Genomic DNA, 20,529 nt, shown 5'->3' with positions numbered 1-20,529 from the left:
TTTTTTTCTTATGTTTATCTTATTTGTAATTTTGTTGTAGATGCATGATGGAGAAGTTATGGTGTTAGAGTACCCCCTCTACGAAAGCTTGCCATTCGAATCTTCAACCAAACATGTAGCTCCTCAAGATGCAAGCACAACTGGAGTGTATTTGAAAAAATACACACCAAGAAGTGCAACAGATTAAACTTAAAACTTAAAATATTGAAAATTTTCAATTAATTTTTTGAATTCATTAAATTATATTTTTTTTAATTATTATTTTATGACCTTTGTATAGGTTGGAGACCCAGCGACTTAATGACATGGTTCACGTCTACTACAATCTTCGATTGTGGGTCAAGCAACTTGAGAGGACCCCTGATATGGATGCCATCTCATTGGATGGGATTGACACCACTATTGCATGGAGGGTTGAGGCCAAAAGGCCTCTCATGGAGTTTGTCGATGATTGGTTAGAGTAGGAGGTAGTGGAAGGGGTAGAGGGGGCGGAGGAGGAGGAACAACAGGAGGAAGAGGTAACACCACCTACCCAAGCTACCCTTCTCACCAGTAGAGGACATGGTCTACCTCCTGTAGCTCCTAGTTCTTCAGCGTCTAGAGCACAACAGAGTCCACTGCCAACTCCACTGGCTTCTACATCTAGAGGGAAAGCTATTGCATTTTATCGCAAGAGGGATAGAGGAAATCAGTTGTATTAGTTATTTGGTTCATTTCATTGTATATGACATTATGACTCATGATATGAGATACATTATTATATTTTTTGTTGATATTTTGAGACTAATTTGGGACTCGGGAGTCAGAACTTACTATTCAGGACATGATTCACTGTTATGTGTGATGCAGCACTAGAAATGATATTACACATCTTATATATTAGTTTTTTTATCATATTTATGTGTCAATGTATTTATTTTATGTTGTAGATGCTTTAGATATTAAAAAAATTGAAAAAAAAATGAATATTTTTGTATTTGCCAATTTTTTCCCGATTTTTTCCCCTCGCCAATTTAATCCCAATCGCGATTTTCGCAAGATTGGTTGGAACAGTTATATTCCAGCTAATCAAAAAATATGATCTTTTCCACCACATGTACCAATTGTACATGTCACCTTCTAGTTGCATGGAAGCGTACTTCATTTTTTATCGTCATTATCAATATCATAGATTTCAAAATATTCTTCTATCTTGTCATACCATGCCATGCCTTGTATGTCATTTCCCTCAAACTTTAATAATTCTAGTTTTTCTCTCACTGGGTGCATAAAAATTGTTTGATTCATATGGGGTGGAAATTTATAAATTATTGGTGATTGTTAAGCTGCTAGGGGGCATGTTTAACTTTGGGATAGTCACACTCAAAGAACTTAGTAGTGCATTAGATGTGTTTGAAGAACTTGATTGTGGGATCACAGTACCTAGAGAACCAACCTCAGCTGAAAGATGTGTTATGAGATCCTTAAGTTCATCATGATTTTTATTAACTAGATCTTTGATTTTTCATTTGCTGAATGTTCTTGTAGCAGCTTACTATGGTTATGAGTAATTCTTTTCTAGTTGGTCATGCTTCAATTGAAAGTCATTCTTTAGTTCATCATGCTCTAAAGTGTACAGCTTGTCATATTCTAGTTTCTCCAATCTAGAAATTACATCTACTCTTTTACCCCATTTTTCAAGTTTTGGGTGAAGAAATTCTTCAATCAATGTTGACTGTCTTAAATTATATTGTACAGATTAATAATTTCCTTACTATATAGAGTAACTGTTGGTGCTCAAATGACTAAATGCTGTTGTAGTTGCCATATAGTGTAAACTGTTGCTTTATGAATGATTATTGTTGTTGTAATGTCCATACAGTTCTAAATGTGTGCAAATGATAGGTGGTGGCATAGTGTACAGAATCTCCCGCTTTATGAATGTGTATGGTGGCAGCAATGACAGCTGGGTCGTATGACCGCTTTTATGGCTAGGTCATACCAGGGGTACTAGAACCAATGTGGAAAAAGTCGAAGTCGGGATTAATTCGGCAAGGGTCCAAAAGTTGAAAAACTCGGCAAAGTCGGGAGTTTTTCGAAAAAGTCGGCAAAAAGTCTGGGACTTTTTCAATAAAATCCCGATGATTTTTTCAAAGAAAAAAAAATCATTAAAGAAACTACCACGATAAAAAGTCCCGATTTAATCCACTTTTTCGATTTAATCCCGAGTTTCTTAGTCGGCAAAAAATCGCCGATTTAATCCTTTTCTTGAAAAAATCGCGTTTTAAATCCCGATTTTATCGGGACTTTTTCCACACTGACTAGAACTACAACTGGGTCATACCACAGTGACGACTGGGTCACATGGCTCTATTACCAATCGAGCAGAAGCTTATAACTTTTAATTTGGTAAAAATACACACACACACACACACACACATATATATATAACAATGGATGTTGAAAAAAATATAAGAATGATGATTGCCCATTGTGCCATTGTATATAAATACAATTGGAGAGGACCTTTGTGCCTTTTCACTGGAAAAGGTATGTCATTTCAATTTTTCCATTTTATATTTATTTCTATATTATTTATATCATTTATATTATGTTTTTATATTATATTATAGTTTCCTTGCCTATGCCTATGTTATTTTCAGGTACATAATAGTGTTCTAGAGAAAGGCTGCCTGCTACGTAGATGAATGTAGTCAAAGGCTATGCACAGATGCTCTCTAGGATCTAAGGTCAACAAGCATCTAGAAAGGGGTGGAATTTAGCGATATGCTCCTAATCATGGAAAATATGTTGTGCAAAGCAATTCTCTATCTAATCTTTATTGGAAGGGATTCACCTCAAACTTTATGGTGTTAAGCTAATATAAAAATTATTTTAAAAGGTAGATAATAACTAAATCCAGGCATACAAAAAAGTTAAAAACATACCACAAGGCCAACATCTGCTACAATTCGCAATATTAGCTCCAATGTTACTTCCTCACCTGGTTGTCCAAATACCATAACCTGCAATAAATGACGTGTTTTGTTAGAATCTTTTGAAGTTATAAGTAAAGAATTAAAATTTAGCAATGATATATGTGCACTGTGCAGCATTCACATATCATATATATCACAATATCTAAAACATGAACTCAGTTGCAACAAACATATCTTATTTAAGGGAGGAACTAACAAGTAAATTCATATAAACAAGCCTACCACTCGACCTACAAAAGCAAAAGCTATAGGAGCCAGCTGCCACAGGGACACAAACTGAATGCTCTATTGTAATGAATCTCCTAGCTTTGAATAGAATAGCATAATCTGAACCTGAACCTGATTTCATATTCTAATAATAATTGTGTATATGCGATCTAATGTATAAATCAAGGGATCAGCCCTAAGGTTACCAAGCAAACGTAATCTACCAACCCTCCATTGTTCCATAAATTTTATACACAATAATAATACATATATGGAGATTGTAACAATTGTGCTAAAGGATTCTACCATATAGAAAAACAAATTGAAAGGTGCAATAGAAGTGCCATAAGAGCCTTAGCCTATTATTCAGCAAACTACAAAAATTATTCCATGCTGCATAGAAGGGAAAGATGCAAAGCATTAAAAGCATATGATATTTCTTACCTCGCAAACTAGCACTTAGCTAAAGTCCAAAAGAGTCCTGCTAGCTACAGGCAACTAAAAAGGGAGATCAATGTCACCTCACCAACCTTCTTCGCACTTTAGGCCAACTCTCCTCTAGCACAAAGGGAACTTCCCTATAATAGGATTGCTGGAATTCTAAACCATGAATTCCAAGTACTCAATTCCTAAAGTGAAGACTAAATTCCAACAAAATAGTTTTATGTGTAGCACAGAGAGTGGATGAAATTTGAATGGACCAAAAACTAGTGTCTTTTTACTGGGCAAATAGAGTCAAACTGAGGCTCAATCGGAGGTTGTCTTATTGAGGAAAAAATGAGCAAGATGGATATAAAGTACAAGCTTAATTGACCCTTTCCTTACTATTCCAAACATCAGAAATTTATCAAAGGAGACTATAAGTGTAGATAAACTACAATGTCTGAAAATTGTACCTATCAAGAATGGATTACAAGTGCATACAACCAAGTATATGTTAGTTTATGTACCTCGAACAAGTGTTCTAGGCTCAGATTGTGTCTATGAGGCTAAGGAACACAGTGGATTAATTTTCTCCAATACCCATAATACATTTCTAAGAAAAATTACCTTAATTAGAATTAATTAGCCGGTTTATTAATTTTCCTAAATTAGGGAAATGGCTTAATTAATCGAGATTAATTGAGGTAAATCGATTTTCCTCTAGTGACTTCTAGAAAAGTCATTTGATGGGGTCAAGATGATCTTAGCCATCGATTGAGATTAGATCATGGTCGTTGATTGCTCAATGAGAGATTATAAGAGGAAATCAATAGGCACTTGGCAAACACAAAAAAAAGAGATCAGAGACAGATTTACAGTGATAGCAAGGGCACAATGATAGCGTGAGTGCACCTGCAGATCGAGATCGGCAGTGATTGAAGACAGGATTGTTGGAGCAAATTCTTCACAGTGATTTCAGGTCAACTTTATCTACAAATGGGTTGAGTTTCCCAATGGTGTGAGTTGCTTTAGAGAGGTCGAGTCGCTGGATCAAAGAGATATTTGCTGGAGTGAACAATTCCTTAAAATTGGGCAGCATCGAGACAAATTTCCCCTAAGGAAAACCCAAGCCACATATGAACCCTATCATGCCAAAGGAAGAATTATTAAATAATTTGGGTAAAAACTTGAATTTGAAATTTGAGTATCCCTCCATATTCTAATGTCAGCCTCAATAAAAATGCAAGAGTTTCGATTGATATAAATAGGGATCAGTGAGACCTCATTCGATATAATATGGTGTATGCATTCGAAGACCTTCGCATGGCTCATAAGGTCTGCTACCTTCAAATGGCTCAAATTGCTCGAGCATTCTCGAATGATGCTTTGCTATATGGCTCTCGATGGTTCATATAATTCTGGCTCGCATAGCCTTGATAGCATAATCCTGGCACTTTTCGAAAGGCATAGTCCTAGCAATCTTCGCGTGACATAGGTCTTGGTATTTTGTTTTATGCTATAGTCTCTCTTACAATGTTGGTTTTGCTTCTCATTACAATATGGCTGACACATTATAATATGGTCGTTTACATAACGGTATGGCCTGCACAGTTTATAATATGGACATATATTTTATGGTATGGCCTGCCTCATTTCAGGGTGACTCGCTACATTACAATGAGACATATACACTTTATTCTGTGTATTATTTATTATGGTTCCAACATCATTTCATGTCAATATCAACACAGCAACATTCTCGATTTATAGTCTCGGCACCGGTATGGTATGTTACAAGCTCCAACAACATATGTAGATATGGTATCGCACTCATCATTGTATAAGGCACCGCAGGCATTGCATCTCTCATTGTATGAATGGCTTCGAATATTTGGATGAGGCACCACACTCTACGATATCGTTGGCATCATGATATCTCTACTACATATACTTGTCACCTTTGCGATATGGTTGGCTTCAAAACTACTTAGCTCCTCAGCGTTACCTGTATGGATCATTTGCAATATTATATATGTTTCCGTTGCCTAGCATCGAAGACATGTTGTAGTACAAGGCAGTCTGTATTGGTATGATGGCAGGATATATGTATTGGTATGTTGTAGTATGTCATCCATAGTAGTATCCATCATACAATAGTTGTGATATATGCAAAGACTTTGTTGGTCTAGTATTGGCATTGCTCCATCTGATGTGTATTTGCAAAGCCCTTGCCATTAGCAACCTTAAAGGGACACTCTGATATAGAGATGTGGTAGTAACCTTATTCCATGTTGACATTAACTTTATTATGAATATCAACATTTGAATCTTGTTCACAATCGAAGTTGTGAACAAGATTTGTTTAGACCTTAGGCAGCGTGATGTGAAGGATTACGTCTCATGATATTGTATTCAGGTTCATCAATTGATGACATCTAATAGAAGAAGAAGAATTCAATTCCGGGTTTTCCACCTTGTGGGGGTTTTGCCCTGGTCTCCGACCAATCCTAGTGTCTCTATGTGTAATGTTCCTAAGTAGGAATGTGAGTGATAGTAAGCAAATAAATAGCACAACAGCATACAAAAATAAAAACACACATTAGACATCCATGAAAATGCTACCACTGAGGAATTGCTGAGCGATATTATTAAAATCAGAGGGCTAGATACAATATGAAATGGAATGGTGCAACTGGGCTTGTCCTAATGAACAAGCAAGACCAACCCCAGGTGGGAAAATAGGTGAGCTAAAGATTGCCCACCTGCTACACCATTTTGCATTGCGCTGCCCCAGTAAACTACTGCCCTACTGAACTTCGACCTGCTGGAATCAGTGCCCGATAAAATCCCCCAAAACGCGAAAGCTTTGAAAAAATCGACCCCGACTTTTTGCCGACTTTTTCGAAAAACTCCCGACTTTGCCGAGTTTTTCAACTTTTGGACCCTTGCCGAATTAATCCCGACTTCGACTTTTTCCACATTGGCTGGAATGTGCCCAAAAACTACCCAGAAAATTATATCCTCTTAGCCATGGACTCTTTGGACAAAACCCAGAAAAAAACCCAAAAGGGAATTTCGTTGGTTTTGACTTTGGATTTTCGGCCTCCTTGGAACCTCTCCCCAACTTCTGCTACCAAATTCAACTTGCAGGAAACAGCTTGCAAATCCCTCTGAAAACACCTCTGAAATGTTGGTTTCACCTGTACTATCCAACTCCTTGCTCCCGAATGGCTCTTGGACAAGGTTAACTACTCTCCCAAGCCTCACGAAATTGCTACTACAGGCCTCTGCGCAATCCCTATGCCCAAAAATTAATATAACTGATGCACTGGTCTAATTGGCTACAAACTGCAGCAAAAATGTCATCAACAAGCAGCTTCCTCGGCTCCCAGAACTCCCAGCAAGCAATGAACCTCCTTGCTAGCCTCCAAATTCTCCTGTGTGTTTCTCGCTGCCCATGAAATACGCAGTTCCCTCTCTACGTTGTTGGCTGAAGTGTGTGACTTTGTTAAACTCCTTGAAACTCCTATGGAACGGCCTCCTTAGGGCGGGCACAGATGGTTCCCCGAAGAAGAGGTTGAATCTCCCGCATGAGAGATTCGTGGTTGAACAGTCGATAGACTCGCTAAGTAGCACAGCGTACAAAAGAGTGTTTGCTTGCAAATGTTCAAGATGAAAACAAAATGAGAGTTGATCTCTCTTTATAACTCCTTAGGCCCCCTTAGCCTCATGTGGGCCCCTCCATCCACCCATTTGATTTTCCCTCCAAGCATATCAAATGGCTAATTCGAACTCCTATGTGGGTGGCCTCCACATTCCACTAGCAGCGAAATAAAGTCGATTTGGCCCTTAAGTCCATAAGTCGAAAGTGTGGGGCCCTCTTCCTTAGTCAAAAATGTGCAAAATTGTGTAGCAGCACCCTGTTACTAATGTGTTTGAGAAGGGACATGACATTATGTGTGAATGTTTTTCTTCTTATGTTCCTTTTTATTTTCATTGCATTCTTGTCGATATTGTTCTTTCTACAAAATTGCAAATGAACTAATAATGTTATAACGTTTTGGGGTGAATTCTATGTGTAAATGATGTAATGCAATTATCAAAGTTGTAATGACCCACCTCGAGTTATAGGGAGCATAGAAATATTAGCATGCCTACGAGACATGCATATGATAGCTACATATGCATGTATCGCATGTACTGCACTAGTACACATACTGGCTAACATTGGAAAATGTCTATAAGTTTAAGGTAATAAAATGATTATTGAAGTAAATTCATAACTCACGAGAATATAATGAATATATCAAGTAGGGTATTTGATCGGTATGCCACCATTGTATATATATAATGCAATGGATTATAAATTAAATGTAATTAATTTATAATTTAACCTAACTAAAGTAAATAAAGTAATTTATTAACTTTTAATTAAAGTGATTTAATTAACACATAAGTAAAGTAATTTAAATCAAAACAAGATAATGATAAATTATAAATTAGATAAATAAATGACTATACCCAAACGGATAATTAAAAGATTATACCCAAACACTCCATTTAATAAAATTCCACTGTCTCTAAACAAGCGGAGAGACCAACATCAGAGGACGGAAGGCGGTGATCAAGTTGGAGGCGATGGACATCGAAGGAATATAAAAGAGAATGAGGGGGGCATGAAGGGGATGCAGAATTTCTAGTTTCACGGATGCAGGAGGAATGGTGGAGAGAGTCACAAATAGAGAGTGAATACTGAGTCTTGATTGTTCTTGGGGTTTTGGGCACAGGGGCCAGAGTGCTTCAATTGTGAAGTATTCTAGAATTGGGTATCAAGGTTGTGCCCAGTTTGGCAGGGAGGATTTAGTCATTTTGGTCACGGGGGCACAACTGAAGCTACACAACTCGGGATCGACTACAAACGTGGAATTCAGGTACGTATTTGTGTACTAAATTGATAAATTTTGCTTTAAATATCATTGTCTAGACTCTGAGCATCGAATTTGTTAAACTTAGTTACTTTTCCCAAATCTGGGCTTCACAAAAGCAAAGAACAATATAGCCCTAAGAGAAAATTAACATGGTTTCAGAGCTAGGCTGAAGAAAATTCATGGATATCACCCCTGTGAAGACATCATTGATGGTAGCAAGTGAAGATGGCAGAGACCTAAAAGAATGCTAGGGTTTGAAGGAAACCCTAGGCAATCTTATTCTATCAAGGGAAATTAGGGTTTGGTGGTTAGGGTTTGGAAGAAGCCCGTGAAGCATGTTTGTAAGAAGGACCTGGATATGATGAAGACTTGAAGGTTTGAAACCCTAACTTGACCAATGAGAAGTTGCTCTAGTACCTGTGTCAGATTCAGTGTAACCCTAGATGAGTTGAAGATAATATGTTTGAGCCTAACTACTGATAAAGTCGATTGATGATGCCAAGTTGAGGCGTATCCTCTCTTGATGATAGATATATGGTTGATGTTCTATGGATTTAAGGATTTTGCTAAAAGCAACATCGATATGCAGATAATGGACTATAGTGACTCTTGAAAGTCGAATCAAGAGGGAGTTGATCACTTCCTCCAATCCTCATTAAAGATAAGTACCTTCTAGATTTAGGTTATGACACTGCTCTTATTTAGATTTATTGTTGTTTATTGTTATTTATCCTTCCTGCATAAAGATTTGAGTACTTGAGTATTTTAAAGATTTGAGTACTTGAATATGTGATTAGTTGATCCTTCTTAAGGATCATTTGGATGCTAGCTGGTGTAGTAACAGGATAAAAGTTGGTACAAGAAAAAGGAAGTGAGAGCGATATGCAAGCTCTACTACTACATACAACAAAGCATCTATGTTATCTGAATGCTACAAGTTGATAAAGGTATTTAAATATTACGAGGTATGTATAGTATATTGTTTCAGTTTATCTGCAATGTTGGATGGCAAGTTAAGCCCCGAGGTATGACAAAATATCTCCTTGAGCACATACGAAAGTATGATCTGTGGTACATGTAATATATTGGTGTACGTTATAATAACAGTTAATATGACTTAAATTTCCTTGGTATTTGGCAAGTATCTCACATTTGAATAAGTTAAACAATACCTGTCATGTGATCATGATGGATTTTCTGATTCTATAAAGCAGGCTAGAAACATTGACTTGATATGTGGTAACTTGATATTGTTGTCAATGAGTATGGTAACCTTGCTAGCATTAATGTGGTTGTAAAATTGATTTACTAACTATCTTCTTGTTGATCTTGATAAGGTCGTGATAAGCTATGATGTCCTAACAAATTTGACAATGTGACAAATGGATACCTTGACTTGATGATGTTAGGACTTTGATGAAATATTTGTGATAAAGAAGTGATGAAGTGAATTAACCTTTGATGGATGTTTAATCACATGTTCATATGTGACAATAAAGCAGTTGATGATGACTTGTCATGACCATGATGTATATATGTATGAGAATCTAATATAGTTGAAATCTGTGATCTAACATTTTTGTTGATGCATGACAATAATATGAGAGATAGGTTGATGTCGTGAGTAATGACGATTGAAGAGGCTTCCCATTTAGAGGGAGAGACCCTTGATGAGATCTCAGTACATTTGATTATTTACAGTGGATGATTGGAAGTTCCATGATTGCATAATGAAACAAGTATTATTTTAATGAACATCTGATATTTTTAAAGATATGTTTTTGCCTATTAATTTTTATGAGCTAACAGTTCTTTGCTGACAGGACTAGTTTATCCCATGCAGCACCAGGATCCACCTCACGTATAGAAGCATTTTATGTAATTCATGGATTATTGTTATTGGATTTGATAGGTCCTTGTATGCACTTTGATTTAGACAGTCTAATCATACATTAGTTGGAACAGAGATATCTTCATGAATTGAGAAAATATTGCTATATGAGACAACTTTAAGCTTGTGATTGTTGCATCCCTGCATGAGAGAGAGAAAAGATGAATATGGTATTCCTTTCTTTATGTTATATATTTGCTCTAACGTTTCATATCCTATATGAACAGGGAAACAGAGAATTGTTGTTCTTGGTAATGTATGAGGCAGTACGACTAAGCTCTTTAGTAAGTTGTTTGAACTGATACCATATACAAGCACTTTGATATGTTTTTTATCTTTAGAGAGTAGCATGAATTAATGAATGTGACCCCCTTGGGCAAGGGATCGGGCTGATCAAGGACACTAAGCTAGCTCTCCCCAACCTGTTTCAGCTCCCAGGGTGAGGAATTGAGTCGAAGAGCTCCTAGCGTTGAGGGAACTCTGGATAATAGGTGAGTGTGATCCCAACTCTTGCAGTGGGTCGTGTATCTCCCCTATTGTCACCCATAGGGTGTGCATAATCCTTGTCTGTTTTGACAAGTCAAGTATCTCCCCCTATCTTGGTCTAATAGAGTATACCCCAGTTGGCATCATACCCGCAAGTAGGACTTGTTGGGATTGTCCCTTCCCATCTGGCCAACGCATTGAGGAGGCTTGGGGTGTGTGATCCTTACCTTTGGTAAATCAGGTATCTCACCCAAGCTCGAATTATGATGCAGTTGTTCTACCACATGACTCATAAGGGTCATTGTTGGGAAGATCAGCAGGCAATAAGATGGTTGTGATCCTTGCTTGATAAGTGGTATCTCGCATATTGCTCGATATAGGGTGGTAGCCAAATGCTCCCGTATGTGAGATGACTCGGGGTGAGAGTGTCACATAGGACCTTCCCCATTGTTGTGGACATGAGGTGAGAGTGTCCCATAGGACCTTCTTCATTGTCATTGGATTTTGGGTGGAAGCATTGGCCCCCCGATGACGATGTTCTGGGTTGAGCTAGACTCCCAAATGTGGTTCCAGGTTGAGCAGGGCTCCCTAATGTTGTTCTGGATTGAGCTAAGCTTTCCAATGTTGTTGTGGGTTGAGTTGGGCTCCCCTACAATGTCAGATTCATCTTCTTTAGATTCGAGATTGTTCAACAACTGGAGATGGACATAAATGAGTCGGGACAAGATGTGACGTGATGATGATGATGATGATGATTCTACTCCAGATGACTGTATTGATTATTGGATATAAGACAGAAGTTGGATGCTTCCCTATGATGATGATGTGGGTTGCAATGGATTCCCATATGATGATTATTCTTCTTCTTCTTTAAATCGAGATTGTTCAGTGCATGATCAAAGGACGGGATGAGATGGATATTTTGTTTATATAGCTGAGTTGCAGGTCATGAGATTTGACTTGAAGTCTTGTAGGGTTTGCTGATTGATCTCCCCTACCATTGATTATTGATTATTCTTCTTCTATGTGACGAGATGTGATATAACGATGATGCAGCTGCCTACCTTCTTATATTGTGACATGACATCTAAGATGGGATTGTTCCGAGAGGAAGAAGAGCAGAGATAAGAGGGAACTTATGATGTAGATGGAAATTTCTTCCTAGCTGAGAGGGAGTGTTAAAATTGGGTAGCGTTTGGATAAATTTCCCCTACGGAAACCCCAAGCCATAAATGAAGCCTATCATGCCAAAGGAAGAATTATTAAATAATTTGGGTAAAAATTTGTATTTGAAATTTGATTCTCCCTCTATATTACAATGTCGGCCTCAATAAAAATGCAAGAGTTTAGATTGATATAAATAGAGATCGGTGAGACCTCATTCGATATAATACGGTGTATGTATTCGAAGACTTCGCATGGCATATACATTATGAGTTTATCAGATGACTTATATCTCTGTGGTTTTCGGATGGCTATTGGCACACATGGTCTAGTTATTTTCATGGTTAATATCTTTGAGATTTTGATGGTGCGAATTCTTCTGATCTTCGTATGGCTCATCAGGTATGCTACCTTCAAATGGCTCAAATTGCCCTAGCATTATCGGATGACACTATTCTCTATGGTTTTCGATGGTTCATATAATTCTAACTCACATAGTCCCAATATGCAGAGTCCCAACACTTTTCGGAGGGCGTAGTCCTGGCAATCTTCGCGTGACATAGATCTTGGTCCTTTGTGTTATGCTATAGTCTCTCTTATAGTATTGGTTTCGCTTCTCATTAAAGTATGGCCGACACATCATAATATGGTTGTTTACATTATGGTATGGCATGCATAGTTTATAATATGGACATATATTTTATGGTATGGCCCGCCTCATTTTAGGTTGGCTAACTACATTACAATGAGACATATACACTTTATTCTGCGTATTATTTATTATGGTTCTGGCATCATTTCATGTCAGTCTCAACACAACAATCTTCTTTATTCATAGTCTCGACACTTCTACAGTATGTTACAAGCTCCAACAACATATGTAGATATGGTATCACACTCATTGTTATATAAGGCACCACAGGCATCGCATCTCTCATTGTATGAATGACTTCGACTATTTGTATAAGGCACCAGACTTTGTGATATGGTTGGCATCATGGTATCTCTACTACATATACTCGTCACCTTTGTGATATGGTTGGCTTCAAAACGACTTAGTTCCTTAGCGTTATTTGTATGTATCCTCTGCACTATTATATATGTTTACTATGCCTGACATCAAAGACATATGTTGTAGTACAAGGCATACTGTATTGGTATGATGGCAGGATATATGTATTGGTATGTTGTATTTTGTCATTCATAGTAGTATCCATCATATAGTAGTTATGATATATGCAGAGACTTCGTTGGTCTAGATTTGGCATGGCTCCATCTGATGCGTATTTGCAGCGCCCGTTCCTCCAATAACCCTAAAGAGAAACTCTGACAGAGATGTGGTAGTAACCCTATTCCATGTTGACACTAAATTTATTATCAGTATTAACGTTTGAATCTTGTTTGCAATCGAAGTTGTGAACAAGATCTGTTTAGACCTTAGGTAGCTTGATGTGAAGGATTATGGCTCATGATATTGTATTCAATTAGTCAATTAATGGCATCTAATAGAAGAAGAAGAATTGAGTTCTGGGTTTTCCCCCTTGTGGGGTTTTGTCCCGATCTCCCACCAATCCTAGTGTCTCTATGTGTGAATGCTTTTCTTCTTATGTTCTTTTTATTTTTGCTACATTGTTGTTGATATTGTTCTTTCTACATAATTGCATATGAAGTAATAATGTTTTAATGTTGTGGGCAGAATTCCATGCGTAAATGATGTAATGCAATTATCAAAACAAAGAACAATATAGCCCTAAGATAGAATTAGTACAATTTGCACAAGAGAAGCCGAGTTTGCCACAAGAAGTTGAATACCAGTGGAAGCCGAGATTATTTTCCACCAATGCGAGTTTGCCAAAGAGGGTCGAGTTGCCAAGGCCGCATGTGTAGTTCGATTTAGTGAGCTAGAGGGAGGCTGAATTCAATCAGGAGGGCCGAGTTGTCTCCAGGAAGTCAAATTGTTAATTTTAGGTATGCTCTATACTTAGCGCAATTTACTTCAATTTTTCCATATTATCCAAATGACAATATTCAAATTAGCAATCACATCAGCGTGATAGTAAAGTGTAAATAGAACATAAACATAAACATCAAAAAACAAGCCAACACAAGAGGACACAAGATGTGGCGCCAGCCAAGTACAAACCCCAATGTGGGGAACCCTTGATCAATTATTCTTATATTCTTCAATAGTTCAGCAAAGAAAGAGATAGTACATATACATCTGAAGTCAACACTTTGACTTGTCAAAATAAGAGCAGAGATCTTCACCATGAAGATGACATAATGAGGTTGTAGATCTGATGACAAGGACCGCAGATCTGAACTCAGGTCAAGGCATACTTCTTCAACTGATTCTCCAAGGTGATTCCATCACCATGTTGCATCCAACGATGCTGCATCCAATCATGTTGCATCCAAACATCATGCTGCATCCAATCATCATGTTGCATCCAACCACGCTGCATCCAATCATCATGATGCATCCAATCATCATGCTGCATCTAACCATTTTGTTAGATAACTAAGCCCTTCAAGGGCTGCAGACCACCTAGGAGAGTCCCTCCTAATCCATGTTGCCACCTATACTCAACGCATACTGCAATACTGCCATGGAACAACCTTAGCTGCTTGCTATGGCTTGCAGCCTAGCATAGCAGCTGGTTGTAGCAATAGATTCTTCCAACAGGTCTCATGAACCCATAATTCATGCCTAGACATAATATTGATATAATGTTGTCTTCTACACTAATTCAAGCTGCATTTAGGGTCCTTATTTCAATGTATAGGTTCATTGTTGATCAGCTCTCCTTTGCTATGAATAGGACTTCATCATAACTGCGGATTAGGGCCTCATCAAATAGAATATTAGAAGCATGCGTTAGGGCTCCTTGATAGCCCTTGAGGACTATGGCTAGGGCAGCTTATATAGACCCGTCTTTGACTGTGTTTAGGGCTGGTTAAGGCCTCCTCTTCCCAGCATATGAGGATCCTTCTTTTTGTTGCATAGAACCCTCATTTGACTGTGGATTATGACATCTCCTAGTTGCGTAGTCAGGTCTCCTTTTGCTGCATATAGACCATTGTTTAGGGCTTGTCTTCCATAGCAGATTAGACCTTCTTTATACAGTCATTCAACAGCATCTATAGGGTTACATCAGCCCCTCTATTCTCTGTGGCTAGGGCATAACATGACCCTCCTTTCTCTGCGTTTGGATGTCTTCACCTAGGACAGCGTTTCACTGTGATTCTATCTTCCCATTACTGCATCTAGGGCACTCCAGAACAGCGGCATTAGACTAGCGTTTAGGTCACTTCCTTGTTGTGTTATGGAAGCCTTCTTCCCTGACTGCATTAGGGCTTCTTCCATGATGTGTTAGAGTCCAGGGCATCCTTCCATGACAGTGTTAACCTTCATGACTGCGTATTAGATTTAGGGCATCATTAGGCCAGTGTATTAGACCCTTTCATGGTTGCTTGTAAGACTCCTACAAGACTGCGTTAAGGCTTCTTTATTAAGTGTGTTAGGGCTTCTTTACTAGGGCAACGTAGAGCCTAGGGCACTCCCTCTAGATCTCTCCTTCATCAAAACCCAAAACAGAATGAAGAGAGAGATCACAAGAATGCGAATGTGTGTCAAAGTGACTTGAAGGCCACCTCTATTTATAATAAAACGTGGAGGACAAGTGGGGGTAATTTGGTTGCTGGCCGACCTTGACGAATTGTCACATCACACAAATAAATTCATATATCCATGAATACATGTCGAAATCGGATGATCTTTAGATCAATCCTACACCTCTCGATGAGAGGAATCCAAGAAAAATATCAACTGCCATGAATAAGAACACCCACATGGAGTTTGGCCCTAGTTGCCAATTTTAACACAAATCAACTTGCAGAAGTGCAAGAAATAAATTTTCGGAGGTTTGCTAATTTACGGCAAATAGTTGTAATTTTCAATCACAGAATTTTGCTGAAGAGTAATAAAACTACTCATCTACAAAATTAGTTTTCCCCAGACTGGGGTTTCTCCAAACACATTTGTCCAAAAATATTGGTGTTCATTATTTGTGTGTGTGCGATATTTTTTCAGTTCCTGTGGTTTATTTATTTTCCGTGAAGTTGCAGTAGTGCTTTATTAAGTATTTCCGCAAAGAAACTGCAAAAGACAAATAATCAATTAATAGGAGAATAATAACTTGTTAACTACAACAATATTAAAAATTTCACATTGTATCAGAGTAGATCTGAGGGCAAAAGAAGGTTTTGCGCATGCACAGGAAGAGAAAGTCCAAGGGTTTTGAACCCAGTTTATATTCTTTAGTTTATTTGGGTTTCGCTTATTTTCCAAGGGTTTGAAAATGGACTCAGTTGGTTTGAGAGATCAGGACAAATTGGATGGAGCCTCAAATTTTGGCATCTAGAAAGCCAAAATTTCTCTGTTGTTCGAAGAGAATGGTCTCAAGGAGTATGTGACTAGTGCGATAGTTGTTCCAACTGATCCAACATAGCTTTCAACATACCAGAAGGAAGATGCCAAAACACAGAGGATAATCCTTAATGGAGTCAAGGACCATATTGTTCCACATATCATTGAGTTGGATATAGCAAAAAAGATGTGGGACACTATTTTGAAATTGTTCCAAGATGTGACCACTAACAATAAGCTACTTCTCATTGAAAAGTTGAGGAATAGGAAGATGCAAAAGGGATAAGACATTACCAATTACCTAACCAGACTTAGATTGGTAAAGGACGAGTTAGCTGTAGTGGGGGACAAACAAGCTGATGACGAGACAGTGCATATAGCCTTGAGTGGCTTTAAGAGTCTAAGTGATCAATGGACGAGACCAGTTGTTGGGTTGGGATCGATTATGGAGCGATTTCACCCAGGGTGAGTTGAGGCTCTGTCTTCTCAATGGCAGTAATAGTTGGACTCAAAAGAGAGAGGAACAATACGAGAATGTGGCCCTAGTCAGAAAATGAAAAGCGAAGAAGGGGTTCAGCAAGGTGTTGATTTCTGGTAGCATCGGATGTGCTCTAAGTCTCAAAATTTGCAAGGAGGCTTGGACACATGTATTCCACAATACCCAGAAATCATTTTGGGAAATTCCACCAGGAATCAGTTTTATTAAAATAATTAATTATTTTTAATGGGTGCGTAGGTCTAAACTTAGGAAATTAAAATAATTAAAGGGTATTAATCTAACTATGGGTGAAGCTTCTAGAAGAACACAAGGATCAAGCCAAAATGATCTGAGCCATTGATTAGGATCTAATCTGTGAGCCATTGATTAGGATCTAATCTATGTCGTTGGTTGTCAACAAAAGGATTATAAGAGGAGGCTTGATGGGCATTTGGAAGACACACCAGAGGAGATTAGAAGGTCGAATTTCTGAAGCACAGCAGTTGCCGGAAGAGGAATTTGAAGTGATCTTTTGTAGTGAGGGGCAGGGATAGTATCCGGAGAGAAGTTTTTCCTAAGCCAGAGAGTACAAGGCAGAGAGGGCAGAACAACGTCCAGAGAGGCTGACACTAGGCCACATAAAGATACATTGTGGCAGCGCAGAGCCTAAGAGGGAGATCGAATTCCTACTAAGAAAATCGAGTTTCAGAAGCCGAGAGCCGGGGTGTGAGACCGGGAGGCTGAGAGCTGAATTTTCCAGCCAGCAAAGGATCAGGAGGGACAACACAGTCCCAATAGAGGTGACGCAGAGACTGTGTGGGGTTGACGCAGTTATGCGCAGAAGCTGACACGGAAGGGACGCAGAGGCTCATTTCTAGCGAGATCAGAGTCGATTCTTCTAATGACAGGGTGAGATCATCTCACTATTTGTTTTGCCCAATTTCTCTTTGTATCAGATAGGCAGTTGGGCATCCAACGAATTGTACTCAGAATTACTACTGCTTAATAATACAACCCTCAGCGGTTGCACCAGTTTTCCCGCATTGGGTTTTTCCAGGGACTTTTGTCCAAAAACAATGGTGTAATGTGCTATGTATTTCTTTCTTGCTCAATTTCTTGTTTCCGCTTATAATTTAATTGGTGAAGATTGTAGTGTATTAGTTTCGGTGTTTACTATAGGAAACAGTAAATAATTTGTTCAATAATTAACAAATAGAAGGAGCTTAATCAGTTGTTGCAGTGGTGATTCGGGTAATCCAATTTTCACACAAGGGACTGAATCCAAAAGGTGAGAAGAAGAAGGACCTTTCCAAGGTCAAGTGTTATGGTTGTCATGAAATCGGCCACTATGTCAGCAATTTCCCACAAAGGAAAAAGAACAAGAAGGGCAAGAAGAAGGTAGTAGCTTCAGCGAGTGCAGATGAGCTCTCCAGCAGGATGGATCAGGAATTCGCACTAATAGCTTGCCTATGTAGCTCAACCTCACAGGGAGTATGGTATGTAGACAATGGGGCGTCATTCCACATGACATGAGTTAGAGAGTACTTCTCCAGCTATAAGGAGGAGGACATCAAATTTCAGATCTAAATGGGGAACAAGTCCAAGTGCAACCCAGTTGCAAGAGGGACTATTCTATTTCAGAGAGAGAATGGAAAGCCAATTCTGATTCATGACATGTTGCATGTGCCAAGCTTGGGTATGAACCCGATTTCTGTATCTATCCTTCAAGATAAAGGGTGCGATGTTCTCTTTAGAGGGGCGCAGGTTCTATTGAAGCACAAGGATTGGAGATCACCTATAGCGATTGGAGCGTTCGATTATACAGGTTGCAGATGGACACCCCTAAGGCACTATTTAGCATAACCAATCTCAAGGATCGAGGGGAGCAATGACATAGGAGGATGGAACATAATTATCATGGAGCACTTAGATTGCTTTGTGAGATGGTGACAGATGTTTGGAATATGAGCATAGAGCATGATGACATTTATAGAGGATGTGCGTTGTGGAAGTTTGTGAAAGTAGATTTTCCAATGAGTGACACGAGATCGCAAGGGATACTTGACTTAGTGCATTTAGATATATGTGGGCCGATGTTTACAAAGTCTCTCCGGGGATACGAATCCTTCACGACTTTTATTAATGATTTCTACAGGAAGACCTAGATATACTTCCTAAAGACCAAAGATGAGGTCTTCAGTCGCTTTCAGGAGTTCAAGGCTCTAGTGGAGAATGCGACATGGAGGAAGATCAAGGTTCTTCGGTCAGACAATGGAGTTGGGTACACCAGTAAGGAGTTCCAAGAGTTTTGTACCAGGACAGGAATCGAGAGAAAATGGACAATTCCTTACAACACACACCAGAATGAGGTTGTTGAGAGGAAGAACTGCTGTATTTCGGAGGTAATGAGAACAATGTTGTATGACTAGGATCTATTGCACTATTTATGGGCAGAGGCATGCAGTACAACAATTTACATACCAAACAGGGTCCCACATAAAGCGTTGGGCAAGATGAGACCTAAGGCATTCAAGGGGAAGAGACTACATGTCAATCATTTCAAAATATTTGGTAGCCTAGCATATTGTCACATTCTAGGAGACAAGCATTCGAAATTGGATTAGACTGTAGAGAGGATATTCTGTTAGTTACAGCAAAACCTCTAAGGCACATCGAATATTCATTCTAGGGGCTAGGAGGATTATAGTAAGGCGAGATGTCAACCTCCTAGAGGACAAGGCATACAGGAGGTCCAGAGATTTTCCAGCAACTAATGATCAGAGTGAGCAACCAGCAGAAGCTCCTAGAGTTGATAAGCAGGATGAGAGATAGCAGAGCATGATTACAATTACGAGTATGAGCACTAGCTCAAGTGCGGGGGTTCCTGAAACTTTGCAGAGTATGGAGCAGCAGATTAGAGAGATGCATTAGGAAGACACAAATGTGGATATTCTTAACTCCATTGTTCGCAGGAGGAACCGCGAGGTTCAGCAGACACTCAGAGATACTCAAGAGTTTGTGGGGACTCCTAGGATGGGCAGGAGAGAGCGGAGACAACCAGAGAGGTACACTAGCTACATGGCATTGGTCAATCAGTAAGTATATAGCAAGCCTTCTAGTTATCAGGAGCTCGCACAGAAGCAGGTGTGGCAGGATGCAATTGTTGAGGAGTATACCTCAATCATACGGAACGATGTATGGGAGGTTGTACCAAGACCGACAGACAAGGCGGTGGTTGGATCACACTGGATCTTCAAGATCAAGCATGGTACAGATGCCAGCATCGAAAAATAGAAGGCAAGGTTCGTGGCCAAGTGGTTCTCTCAGAAGGAGGGAATAGACTATGAGAAGGCATTCACTCTCGTGGCCAAGTATACTTCTATACGAGCCGTGATCTCATTAGTAGCACAGATGGAATGGCAGATCCATTAGATGGATGTCAAGACGGCATTCCTAAATGGTGAGTTGGAGGAGGAAGTGTACATTGAACAACCGAAGGGATTTGTTGCACACAGTAAAGAGACCCACGTTTGCATGCCAGAAGA

General features: G+C 39.0%; 1 protein-coding gene across 3 annotated transcripts in view; it reads right to left on the bottom strand.

Moving 5' to 3' along the window:
* Positions 1-20,529, bottom strand: part of LOC149141551 (putative GTP-binding protein OBGC2) — a 396,755-nt gene that overhangs the window by 165,821 nt on the left and 210,405 nt on the right. For all 3 annotated transcript variants that reach the window (XM_089449015.1, XM_089449017.1, XM_089449016.1), the window contains exon 5: positions 2,928-3,005. In XM_089449015.1, the coding sequence (XP_089305141.1) occupies positions 2,928-3,005 (78 nt within the window). The remainder of the gene's footprint in view (positions 1-2,927; positions 3,006-20,529) is intronic.

Source organism: Pinus tabuliformis, chromosome X (genome assembly GCF_031772625.1).
Source record: "Pinus tabuliformis cultivar Carrire ecotype Pingquan chromosome X, CPIR1, whole genome shotgun sequence".
NCBI lineage: Eukaryota > Viridiplantae > Streptophyta > Pinopsida > Pinales > Pinaceae > Pinus > Pinus tabuliformis.
The sequence above is the reverse complement of the archived record's forward strand: the minus strand, read 5'-3'. Positions and strand labels throughout refer to the sequence as shown.